This window comes from Mesocricetus auratus, unplaced genomic scaffold (genome assembly GCF_017639785.1).
Source record: "Mesocricetus auratus isolate SY011 unplaced genomic scaffold, BCM_Maur_2.0 Super-Scaffold_100033, whole genome shotgun sequence".
In the NCBI taxonomy this organism is placed as follows: domain Eukaryota; kingdom Metazoa; phylum Chordata; class Mammalia; order Rodentia; family Cricetidae; genus Mesocricetus; species Mesocricetus auratus.
Window position 1 is genome coordinate 8,508,059 of NW_024429213.1, and position 13,557 is coordinate 8,521,615.

At 42.2% G+C, this 13,557-nt stretch overlaps 2 protein-coding genes across 2 annotated transcripts in view; one reads left to right on the forward strand and one right to left on the reverse strand.

Moving 5' to 3' along the window:
* Nucleotides 1-13,557, reverse strand: part of Usp9x (ubiquitin specific peptidase 9 X-linked) — a 130,130-nt gene that overhangs the window by 116,456 nt on the left and 117 nt on the right. The window contains exon 2 of the mRNA XM_040733714.1: nt 7,819-7,934. The gene's annotated coding sequence lies outside the window, so the exon portion shown is untranslated. The remainder of the gene's footprint in view (nt 1-7,818; nt 7,935-13,557) is intronic.
* On the forward strand, nt 6,764-7,145 carry LOC101829910 (60S ribosomal protein L36a). Its single transcript, XM_005080559.4, has one exon. The coding sequence runs from the start codon at nt 6,787-6,789 to the stop codon at nt 7,105-7,107; it is 321 nt and encodes a 106-aa protein (XP_005080616.1). The 5' UTR covers nt 6,764-6,786; the 3' UTR covers nt 7,108-7,145.

The window sequence follows — 13,557 nt, forward strand, 5'->3', positions numbered from 1 at the left end:
AATACCCAGCATGCACATACACACAAACGTATACATATATTCACACAAACTCTCTCTCTCACTCTCTTCTATCTTCCCCCTCCCCCTCTCTTCTCTTTTCCCCCTCTCTCCCCCCCCCTCTAAACAGCTGTAGCAGAAATCAAGCACACCTTTCACAGGCTCAACTGAAACCTGGGTGTGCAGTCAAGGGAAATGTCAGAGAACATGAAGGTATACCAATGAAACATCTAAGATGTTAATGCAAAAAGAAAGAAATTGAGGGGCTGGAGAGATGGCTCAGTAGTTAAGAGCACTGGCTGCTATTCCAAGGACCCAGGTTCAATTCCCAGCACTCACATGGCAGCTCACAACTGTCTGTAACTCCAGTTCCAGGAGATCCTACACCCTTACACCAATGCACATAAAATAAAGTTAACTAAATTGTTTTTAAAAAGAAAATGTGCCAAGCGTTGGTGGTGTACGCCTTTAATGCCAGCACTCGGGAGGCAGAGGCAGGCGAATTTCTTTGACTTCAAGACCAGCCTGGTCTACCGAGCAAGTTCCAGGACAGGCTCCAAAACAATACAGAGAAGCCCTGTCTCAAAAAACCAAAGTAAATAAATAAAGAAATAAAAATAAGAAAAAGAAAAAGAAAATGCATGTGTATGGATGCTTTTTCTACATGTATGCCTCATGTATGCCTGGTGCCTTCAAAGGCCAGAGAGGGTATCAGAGAATTTCCTGGAGTTACAGGCAGTTGTGAGCTGCCATGTGGTTGCTGGGAATTGAACCTGGGACCTTTGGAAGAGCAGTCAGTGCTCTTAACCCCTGAGCCATCTCTGCAGCCCCAGTTTTTTATAAGTATGAATTCTCTCCATGCTGTGTCTAGGCATGATGCTTTTTCCTTATCTTCAGTGGCAAACCCAAGCCATCTTGGGTGGTGGGCTAAGCACAGCTCAACCTAAAAAGGCCCTGGAGTGCTGAGGCTTCATTCATCCTCAAGTGTCAGAATCTTCTTGTTGGACTATTATGGGAGCCCACCAGGGTTGACCACTCAGACTCAGTTTACAGTTAGCTGAAAGTTAATATACATACTATAGTTAAAACTCTAGTTAATCCCAGCTGGCTGGGACTACACTCAGATATTTGGAGACAGAGTATTTACATGCAGCAAAATGCCAATGCACATAAAATACAAATAAATCAGTTTTACTTTTTTTTCCGAGACTGGGGTTTCTCTGTGTCTTTGGAGGAACTAACTCTTGTAGACCAGGTTGGTCCCGAACTCACAGAGATCTACCTGCCTCTGTCTCCCGAGTGCTGGGACTAAAGGCATATGCCTCCACTACCCAGCTAAATTGTGTTTTAAAAAGAAACTAAAAGGAGAGAAAGAACAGAAAAAAGATTTACCATAATAAAGTATTTACAAATATTTTATTTTATGTATGTGTTTGCCTTCATTTATGTATGAATGTATATACACCCCATGTGTGCTTGGTACCAACAGAGGCCAGAAGAAAAAATCAGAACCCCTGGAATAGGAGTTATGGAAGCCAGACTTTGTAAGGAAAACAAGAATTGTAAGCTGCCTTGTGGTGACTGGGTCCTCTGGAAGAGCAGCCAGTGCTCCCAACTGTTGAGCCATCTCTCTATCCCTGATTCCCCAGTATTAATGACAGACACAGAATCACAGATCCAAGATGATCAGAAAGCACTAATCAAGATAAACACTAAAAAATAAAATAAACTCAGTATCTGGGTATCATATTCAATCATATAATTTCATTGTAGAAAAATTTTAAGTAAACCACAGAGGAACAAGAGGAAAGATAGTATTAAGCTTCTCTTTGGAACCCTTGCAAATGAGAGTGGAATGAAACATTTAAAGTGTTAGGATAGGTACACAAACTAGGATTCTGTATCCAGCCAAATTAGCCTTTTTATTTTTTATTTCATTTTTATGTATTAATTTTTTGGTATTTTTGAGATATGGTTTCTCTGTGGCTTTGGAGCCTCTCCTGGAACTAACTCTTGTAGACCAGGCTGGTCTTGAACCCATAGAGATCCACCTGCCTCTGCCTCTGCCTCCTGAGTGCTGGGACTAAAGATGTGCGCCACCACCGCCCAGCCCAAATTACTCTTTAAATGTGAAGGACAATTAAGGATTTTTCTCAAACAAAGATTTATGATTGGTAGAATTATCTAGAAAAAAAATGACAGATCAAAGTACGGATACCACCAAAGTCCAGTTTGGCGAAGCAAAGACTTTTATTGGGGTTACCTACAGGAGTATGGGTGAGAGGTTACTTACAGGAACAGAAATGACTCAAAGACAGTTACATCATCAAAGCCCACCCCAACATGAATAACAGCTCACAAAGGTGGGAGCCTGGAGCACACTACATAGCCTGCAGGCAGCTCAACAGATTGGAGAGTGTCCTTTCCAGGTGCCTAAACCTCTTCCAGGCAGCTGGTCTGGTTTCTGCTTCTTCTAAGCAGCTGGTCTGGTTTCGGGTTCTTCTAGGCAGCTGGTGTGCTCACAAACTCTTCTTTGGAGATCAGCTTCCTAGTCTGAGGGGGAACTCTCTGCTTTTATTGCTTACTGTGGTTCAGAGAGGGTGTCTAGTGAATCTGGTCAGTTTCAGGGACTTCCTGAAGTTGCTTACCTTCCTGTTTAAAGAGCTTCCCTACAGGATGGTTTCAATCTTGGGGAAAATTGTTACACAACACCTGGTTTGGGGGATGCTTTTTTAAATACATGGTTTTTTAAATTGTATTAATTAAATTTATTGTTTATTTAACATCCTGACCACAGTTTCCCCTCCCTCCACGACTCCCATCCCCTCCCCTCTGTTCCCCTAATATGTGGTATTTTTATTTATTCTTTGAGTCATTTATATAAACTACTTTGATCATAATCACCTCTGCTCCTCCCTCTAACTCCTCCAACTCCTCCCAGATACACAACTCCACCTTGACACCCCCTCCCAACTTTCTGACCTCTTTTTTTTTCTTTCTTAAAAATAAACCATCAAGTCCAGTTCGTGCTGATTCTATAACCCTGGGTGTGGGACCATCCACACCCTAGAGCATGACTGACCTACCAGGAATCACACCCTTTTTAAAAACCTTCTCTTTGTCCCCAAGAAGCCACCAACTGTCAATGGCTCTTCAGTTGAGGTAGAGCTCATGAGCTCCTCCCTAAAGTATCCAGGTGGTAATGGCACACACCTTTAATCCCAGTACTCAGTAGGCAGAGGCAGGTGGATCTCTGTGAGTTTGAGGCCAGCCTGGTCTACAGAGTGAGTTCCAGGACTGTTAAACAGAGAATCCCTGTCTCAAACCAAAAAAAGAAAGAAAGAAAAGAAAAAGAAATACAAGTTCCTGTTTAGAGTGAAGTGTCCTTATCCTACTCTTACATATCCAGTTTTGAGTGTGCCTTTGAATGGTAGACTTGCTTATTTAACTGCCTATTCGATGTACATATTTATAGCTATCTCAAAAATTCCATTCCAAAAAGTGAGTTTTCATTATCTACCATCTTGCTATATGGTAACTCTATTCTTCCCAATTATTCAGGCCAGACACCTTGGAGTCAACAGGTTCTGATGCTCCCACTTGCAGCATAATCTCATAGTCTGGGCATTTTTTCACCATCATTGCCAATACACCATCGTGCCTGTAGCAGAGACACTAGCGCTCACCTCACTTATACCTTCCTCTTCCTCCTGGGCACACATTTCCTGACCTCCCTTACAGGGAGATGTAACCACACGATGGAACTATGGTTTGGTTTTTGTGTGAGTGTGTGTGTGTGTGTGTGTGTGTGTGTGTGTGTGTGTGTGTGTGCGCATGTGCATGCATGTGCAGCGTCTGTGTTGAGACAAGGGTCTCATGTTAGCCCACGCTGTCTGGCTTGGAATTTGATACATACCTGATACCTGTGAATGTCTTATCCTCCTGCCTTCACCCTCAGAGCACTGAGACTACAGGTGGGCACCACCCATGCTCCAATATAAGCACTACAGGATGGAAGCCAGAGCTTTAAGTATGCTAGGCAAGCACTCAACCAACCAAGCCACATCCCCAGCGCATATAATGAGATGATCAATGGTAGAATACGAGAAGAAATCTCATGAGCCTGTTCCTATAAAACTCCAATACTCTTAGCAGCTTTTCTCCCCTTCCAGCGTGCTGCAAAAGCTAGGACTGCACCTTCCTCTCTCAGTGATGACTTTGGTTGCTATGTGTTAAAAGCGGCAGAGCCCCTGGCAGCCAGGGTTTCTGACTGTTTACAGGAGAGTTGCCCTTTGGCCTGTTCACCTCCCCAGTACAATAAGATGAGCAATTGCATTTTTGAAGCAAGGCTTCTGAGCAGTGGGCAGTGAGGCAACTGATATTGGAGGTCAGAAAGATGGAAAGCCACGTTAAAAAGCAGCAAAATTCTTGATTAAAATGTCACCTGTGATAAATTGGAAGCCATACAAAATGCCTCCTGTGCCAATAACTTCATGGAAAAGGGACAGGAGGCAATGTGAGGCGTGCATTGGTGGTTATTTGCTGTGCTTAGCAAAGGGAGGAGACAGGAAGACAGGTGGGGCAAGAACTGGCTGGTCAAAAGGAGAAGTCAGAAGTCAGAGTTGGGAAATTTGGGGACTGGGTTTAAAGAGTGACCCGCCCTTTCATCCAAAATCCCAAAAGAAGGCTGAGAAGAGCTTTGTGTAACCTAGTGTAGGGGACTGGCCCCAGTGTGACATGCTTGTGACTTTGCACATCTTCATCTAGGCCACATGAACAAGGCTTAACTGCAGTCTGAAGGGAGTGTTGGCAGAGTGCCCTGTGATTGCTCCTGGAACAGGCAGAGATAAAGAAAAGCTGCAGCAAGGGAGTTTCTTGTCCCTATCTTGTGGGAGACTATCACAAGGCCATTTCTCACCCATCTCCTGTTTGAGCTGCTACCCAGGTCAAGGGCAACTGCAGGCTTCTGTGGCATACTAGGACACCACTATTCTGCACTGAGTCCTGGCTTCTTCATGGCTGAATAACCTACCTACCTTTCGGGTGGTTTGTTCTTTGGCTTCTTAGGTTAGGTCTATTCTGTGGAACTTGAATGCACAGCATTGACCCCATGTTGATCTTTCACAGCTCTTTCCATACAATGTCCCACCTATCCATTTGCACTTATTATATAGTACCAGCCAAGCCTGTAAAAGGGTAGCAAGCCAATCTAAAAACTGTAGCAGGATCAGCCCCAGTACAACCATTGGGGCTCCTCTGGTAAACCAAGGATTCTGCCCTGAAGCAAAAGCCAGATTATACGACGTGATAACCTTCCCATCAAAGCCTGCTTTCTGAAACGGCATCAGGGTACCAGCATTAACTTGTAAGGGAGAAAGTCCTGGGAGCAAGAGAATACACACAGAAAGCTGACTTCCCGACCATGTCTAGACAAAAAGTTTGTGTATGGTTACAGCATATGGAACTATGTAGAAGCAAACAGATTGTGTATAGGAAAAAAACATTTGGTATGTAACTGCACATGGACTTCTCTAGAAAAAAGATGAGTATGCATAGGGAAGAACTTTGGGTATGATTACAGCTCACAGAAGAGTCCAGAAGAAAACAGATTTGACACTTTCTGCGGTTTCAGAGGAAATAAGCTACCAAAGAAACCAAGATCTGTGAGGTTTAAAACAATGCTTAAAGCTGGATCTGTTGACATGGGCCTATAATCCTAGTTACTGGGGAGATTGAGGCAGGAGGGTCAGAATTCAAGGACAGCCTGAGCAACCTATTAAGACCCCATCTCCAAATAAAAAGGAAAAGGAGGGCTAGGGATGTATCTCGCTGATACAGTGCCCGGGGCTCAGAGCCCTACTGATTGATGATGATGATGAACAGCTGTCTCCCCCACTAAAGAACTAACAGATGTGTCAGCTAAAGATGCCCAGAGTGGTGCTAGATGGGAAACGTAAGCTAAGGCAGCCATGGAAGTCCCGTGAGAAGAAGGGACTTGACAGTCTCCTGGTCTACTTGAAAACTGGCACTGTATTTTTTCATTTTGTGCGCACTGGTGTTTTTGCCTGCATGAATGTCTGTGTGAGTGTTCCAGATCCCTCAGAACTTGAGTTACACAGATGCTATCAAGCTGCCATGTGGTTGCTGGGAATTGAACCTGGGTCCTCTGGAAGAGCAGTCAGTGCTCTTAACTGCTGAGCCATCTCTCCAGCCCCTGAAACTGTATTTTAAGAGAACATATTTGGCTTTTTTTGTTTGTTTTGTGGTTTTTCAAGACAGGGTTTCTCTGTGTAGCCTGGTACTGGCTCTGTAAACCAGGCTGTCTTTGAACTCAGAGATCTGCCTGCCTCTGCCTCCCAAGTGTTGGGATTAAAGATGTTTGCCATCACCATCTAGCAAGAGAACATATTTGTTAACATTTAATGCAATTTTTAAAATATGCATTCTTTTTGACCCAGCATTTCTATTACTCTGAATCTACCCTAGAGAAACAACAAGGACACTAGTATAAATCATAGAGCTTTTGTAATGGTCAAAACAGAGCAGAAAGCAACATAAACCACGGTATAAACATGCTGAGGACTATTATGCAGTAGTTAAAAAGAAATTAACTATATGTAATGACTTCCAAGACAAATTATTTAGTGAATAAGGCAAATTGCAAGAAAGATAATTGTACCATGAACTGAAATTTAAAAACCTACAGAAATGCCTTATATGTCAATAGAATATTTATAGTTAAAAAGTACACATAAATGAGCTTTCTGTGCCGATATCGTTCCCACCAACATGGTGAACGTTCCTAAGACCCGCCGGACGTTCTGCAAGAAATGTGGCAAGCACCCGCCCCATAAAGTGACACAGTACAAGAAGGGCAAGGACTCTTTGTATGCCCAGGGAAAGCGGCGTTATGACAGGAAACAGAGTGGCTATGGTGGGCAGACTAAGCCTATTTTCCGGAAAAAGGCTAAAACTACAAAGAAGATTGTGCTGAGGCTTGAGTGTGTTGAGTCCAACTGCAGATCTAAGAGGATGCTGGCTATTAAGAGATGCAAGCATTTTGAACTGGGAGGCGATAAGAAGAGAAAGGGCCAAGTGATCCAGTTCTAAGCTGATCGTGTTATGAAGACAATAAAATCACAATAAAAGAAAAAAAGTACACATAAATGATAACTAATATGGCAGTTGCTTCACGAGAGGAATAGAGATTGGGAGGGTAGATGGAGAGGGCTGCAGTCTTATCTGTAATAACGAACTGTCTTTCAAAGACAATGAAGGCTTGTGCAATAAGAAATCAATTCTTGATGGCCGGGCATTGGTGGCGCATGTCTTTAATCCCAGCACTCGGGAGGCAGAGGCAGGTGGATGGATCTCTGTGAGTTCGAGGCCAGCCTGGTCTACCGAGCAAGTTCCTAGGACAGGCTCCAAAACAATACAGAGAAACCCTGTCTTGAAAAAACCAAAAAGAAAAAAAGAAATCAATTCTTTTATAAGAGCCATTTGGCTATGTTGTAGACATTGTCCCTCTCCCTTATCAATTTAACATGCACTGGCCCAACTTGCAATCGCTAGCAGGAATTCCACAGGGTTAATGCCGCTTACCAGTGACTAATGGGAGACTGTGTCTGTGAGTCAAAAGCTAGTCTAGGACAGGACGCCATAGTCATAGCTTTAAGCCAAGGGGTAAAAGGCACACTCTGTGGTATTTGGAGGCAGTGGCTACAAGAAGCAATGACCGTCTCAGGAAGGGGGTTCACAAAAAAACTGGGAGGAGGGGTCTATGGGGCCGGGCGCCAGGCCCCATGAAGGGATGCTGCTTACCTCATGCTGGCATTTCTCAGGCTGGTTAACTGCAAGCGGCTCAGCTGGAGACCCAGAAAAGGCACAGCTGGTACCTAGGCGAAGTGTCTCTGGGGGAAGCCGAGAGGCACAGGAAGCTGACAGGAAGGAAGAAGAGAAAGCATTTAAGTTCCTTCACCCTCCTCCAGACTGTCAGTCTCCTTCCATGCCCCTCGTAGCCTGAGCTAAATGGGAAGCCACCAGCATAGCAGATGTGCGGCTTAGGGTGTTTCTAGTCAAAACTGAGGCTATAGGCACTGCCACACACCATCGTGGCAATGTCCTATGTGTGCCTAGCCAGTGAGAGGTCCTGGGTTCCAGCTCTCTTCCCCTAAAAATGGGCATGGTGACACAGGTCTGTAATTTTTAGAAATGAGGCGAAATTACTAAGGTATACTTTAGCTAAAAATAGAAAGGAGACTATTTTCAGGGAAGAAGGGGACCAACAAGAGGGAAAAAGAGGGACAGGAGAGGGCCATGGGCTGGTGAGTTTCAGTACAATGTTATATATGTAAGAGTGCCCATTATTTTGTATGGTACCCACAAAAAACCAGGTTGCTTTATCTACAATAAAACACATAATAAATACTAAGAAAATGATTGGATGAATGTTTACGTATTGTATGGGCATGGACTGCCCGCACTGATGACAGAAGCATTTGTATATCTCCAATTATGCCTTTTGGCTATCTCCCAACCCTGATACTCTTTCTCAGTGTGAATCCTTCCAAAATAAAGCTATCATTCTGGATCCGTCTAGAGTTATAAAAGACAGGCAGCGCGCAGTCTTCTTCCCCTTCATCTGCCAATCCTATAATTACTAGCTTGGCATCCTAGCAACTTCCAGAGCATTCAGTCAGTTAGTTAGTTAGCATCATTTTGAAACCCGTGAGTTAAAAAAAAAGTTGTATAAATGTGTAGAGTGTCTCACAGTCACAAGCTTTGTTTCAGGGGGAAGGGTGCTAGAGTTTGAACCTCGGCCTTGCACACGCTAGGCAAGCAAGCTCTCTTCCACTGAGCCACACTACCAACAGTTAGACTTTGTTCTACCCTGGGCCAGTAAGAGCTCTGAAGAAAGTGTAGAGTCTCAATTTCATCCTTAATTTCTAGTCTGGGAAACTTCCAGGTTTGTCTTGAATCTATTCTGCCTCAGAACTGGAATTAGCCATTCTCTAAGGAGCTCTGAACATTTGTTTGTTTTAAATGATATTTAATCATCCCACTCTGCATACAGTCTTGACTGACATTTTGGTATAATTTCTTTCTTGTTTCTTCATTGAACAGGACTAAGAAAGCTGTGCCTTTTAGAAAAAGAAATTATGACTAAATACTGCTATTTCCAATCTAAGGAGTAAACGGGTTTCCAGTTAATTTTCTTGATTTACATCTTTCCTCTCATGTGTAATATCTTAGTTCTTAATGATCTATCTGATTTATCCCACTACACAGATATAGTTCCAAGATAATAATATCAATGTTATTAGTGACAATTAGGTCACTGAGTGTCATTTAAGATTTATCTAGTTGTTTTGTCCTTGGGACCCAGCCACTGGGAATACGTAAAAATAATCTGTCTATAAGTCACTTGAAATAATTACTATGTACTTTGGCCACCAGCTTTATAGTTGGGTTCCTTTTTTTCCAGTTCATCTTTAATTTTTAAAGACTATCTCTATTTTCTTTTTTGTTTATATTCAGTTTTTAAATTATTAAAAACCAATTTTATAGTTCTCGCATTAGTGAGAAACACTAGCGGCATAAAATAACAATCGTTTTCTCTCATAGTTTTCAGTGGTCAGAAACTCGGGGCAGCTTAGTTTCATAGTTCTGGTTTAGAGACACTTAAGGCAGACTCTGGAGTTGCAAGCACCTCAAGGGTTGTCCGGAGCTGCAGGTGTGGCTTCCAAGATGGCCCTCCTCACATGGCTCTCATTGGGCTCAGATTCTCCTCACATGGAACCTCACTTGGACAGGCAAACAATTTCCCAGAGAACAAATGATCCAGGAGAGAGACGGAGTAAAACGGAAGCCACGTGTGTCTAAAACCTAATTATAGAAGAGGTCACAAAGCCCTGTTGGTGGGACATCACAAGGGTATGAAAACTGAGAGATGGCTATCAGTGGAGGCTATATTTTATGTTTTGGTTGTGAGTCTAGCCTTTAATGGCTGAGACATTTCTCCAGCCGAAGAGGCTATATTTTATATCAAACTAAGACACAAAGAACAGAAAGTATGAAACAAAATACATTCAGAGAAATCTAGCTCCTGCCTTTGTACATTCCGTATTTCTTCTTCCACCTTTGGGAGGAGAAAAGCACTTTTATTAATTCTTGCTTTTTCTTCCCAGTATTTTGTTTTGAAAAATATCAGCAAATATGCACAGACCTACAGCCCCCAAAGATGACTTGCTATAGAACACTTCTGCGCCTTGCTTTTGCTCAGCAGCATGCGTTTAAAACAGCAGCATACAAACATTATCAGGCCACTGGGCAGCTTCATTCAACTCTGCTATGTAACTATACTGTCCTTTATCACTACAATGTAGTGTTTCAGTGCTTTCACCATTCCCCAATTCTTCATCTTGAGAGTGTCTGAATTGCTTATAATCTTGTCATTATAAACAACGCTACAGTAAATATCCTTGTGTAGGAAGATTTTCTGGATATAAGATTATCTTACACAACTTGACTTAAAGGTACAGATTTATTAAGTCCAAGGTCTGTTTTGTGCCTGTTTATGTATTGCCAAATCGATCCACATTAAACATTACTTACATTACACCCCCATGATATTTCTACATACAATAGAGAGAGTGTTCAATTTTGTCTACATTCTTTTTGTTTTTTTTTGGTTGGTTGGTTGGTTTTTGTTTGTTTGTTTTTTTTTTTTTTTGGTTTTTAAGACAGTTTCTCTGTGTAGCCCTGGATGTCCTGGACCTTGCTCTGTAGACCAGGGTGGCCCCAAACTCAAAGATCCACCTGCCTCTGCATTCTTTTTTGTTTATTTGATTTTTGTTTTTCAAGATAGGATCTCTGTGTAGCTCTGGCTGTCTTGGAGCCAGCTCTGTAGACCAGGCTGATCTTGTCTGCATTCTTATTTGCACTGGGTTAATCTTTACTATCTTGACAGAGATAGCTAAGTATATTCCTGTAGGAGTCATACATTTCCACACCATGTTTTAGTACCAAGTTTACCTTATCACTACACACTTCAATAATTCACTCTTTTTCAAATTCACACACAGCAAATACCATTTAATTTCTTTTTCTATGCATTTAATCTGAAGTGTATGTGGACTCCAAAAATATTTTTCTTTTTTTCTTCCTTTTTTTCTGTTTTCTTTCTTCTTCTTTTTTTTTTTTGTTTTGGTTTTTTGAGACAGGGTTTCTCTTTGTAGCCTTGGCTGTCCTTGAACTCACTCTGTATACCAGGTTGACCTGGAACTCACAGAGATCCAGCTGCCTTTGCCTGCTAAGTGCTGGAATTAAAGGTGTGTGCCACCACTACCCAACGAGAATATTTTTCTGAGCCAGTAAATATTTAGAATTTATATGCAAGACTATAATGTGTGCAAAAACTATGGAGTGCAACAACTATGCAAGCAATATAAAATCTAATACAAATTATTTCTATAATTGTAATATGATATAGTTATATGCTACTATATAGGAAAATGTCTGAAGTATCTTAGATTTATGGCATTATGGTTTTATTTTGATTATAATAATGGCTGTTAATACTAAGAAAATTCAAGCTAGGGACCAAAGACCTATTATTCATAAACTTTAAACCAATAAATTATTTTTGAAACAGCACTGTCATGTTCCCCATCGGGATAGCTATGGCTAGCTGTTTCTAAGTTCATGTATCCCCATTCTTCACTAAAGTAGCAGAATAACTTCTTCTTTTACTTTTCAGAGTGATGTTTCCCAAATATTTCCAGCATACATTAGCTAGCTATTCATAGTCTAACTTATAGGTCAGAAAAGAACTGTTCATGCTGCAACTTCTACACAGTTGAGCTGCTGCTACCATCAATCCTGAGAATATATATTTAGGTCTTAGTATTTAGGCACCTAGCTATTTTTCTGAACACCAGAGCTCTGTGGTAATAGGGGTTTGTAGTACGATCACAGACTAATCATCACTCTCATTATTATCTATAAACCAAGTATAGCAAACTGGGTCGAAATGCCCTGAAATTCCTTGGGCCAGTGGTTAAAAAGAAGCACTGTTAATTAGTATGTTTCATGTCTTGACCACTAAAACTAGGCAGGCCAGCTGGAATATAGACGGTGTCTCAAAGCTGTCCAGAGCTAACACATTTCAAAACACATTTTTAGACCATAATGCCAACAAAACAACAAACAAAAACAAGCACATATAGCCAATAACCAAAATGAGAGTAAAGGCAGGGTACTTTTCAAAAGAAAAAAAAAGAATATACAACTAATGAAAATGTTAAAATCCGGTGTCTGATAAACATACAGGAAAAAAGTGGCCTCTTCATCTACAGGGTTTCTCTGTGGTTTTGGAGGCTGTCCTGGAACTCACTCTGTAGACCAGGCTGGCCTCGAACTCACAGAGATCCGCCTGCCTCTGCCTCCCGAGTGCTGGGATTAAAAGCGTGCGCCACCAACGCCCGGCTCCAAAATTCTTTTAAAAGTGCACGTCCCAATGATAGCTAGCATTTCATCCTTGTTCTGGTTACTTCTTGTCCACCCGATACATACTGAACTACGTGGGAAGAGGACAGCTCAGTGAGGAAATGCCTCCATCAGATTGGCCTGGTAAGCAAGTGACTGACGTGGGATGGTCAATCCCACCATAGCAGCACCACCCATGAGCAAGTGGTCCTAGATGACCTAAGACAGCAGGCTGAGTAAGCCTCGGGGAGCAAGCCAGTACGCAGTGCTCCTCCATGGCCTCGCTTCAGTTCCTGCCTCCAGGTCCCTGTCTGCTTCTCTCAAAGACTACAGCCTGCAGGGAAAAATAAATCCTCCCTGATCGAGTTCCAGGACAGTCAGGGCTACACAAAGAAACTCTGTCTGAAAAAAAACAAAAATAAAATAAACAGTTCCTATCCAAGTTGATTTTGCTCACAGCGTTTGTCACAGCAATAGAAAGCAAACTAAGACAATTCGGAAGAAACAATGGAAAATATGGGCAGGGAAAACTTACTTGGCTGTTAATTTCAACACAGCAGACCACAACATAATGTTATAGACACCCAAATGCCAGTCAATATGAAAATTGTTTCATTAAAGCAGATGAAACTATGGAAAAGATTTGTATAGGAGTCCATTTTGTGGCAGATACCGTCAGAAATCCTTTAAGTTCTACGCTCAAGTATTGTCCTGAGCAGCAGTGTTGTCTGTCTGCCTGAGGTAAAAAATCAGAACAACCCTGACCCTACTTTCCCGGTTCCCCCTGCACTTAACATTTTAGTTAAGGTCAATGAAATGTGAGAACCTACTAGGCACCTCTCCAGAAGTTTTTGCTTTCCTCATGAAAGGGACAGATACTTTTCTGCCAACAATCACCTATTACAGACCTGATAAGTGAGTGGTGGGTGTTTTCTGCGGTTTGGAGCAAACAGTGTCCTTAACGGTGTTGCGCTGTGAGACGCTGTTCAGATTCCCTCCTTTAAGGCTCCTAGCTATCAGGAGGGTTACCAGCCTGCAACAGCCCTAAGCGCCGCCAATTGCTGGCTCCGGGAA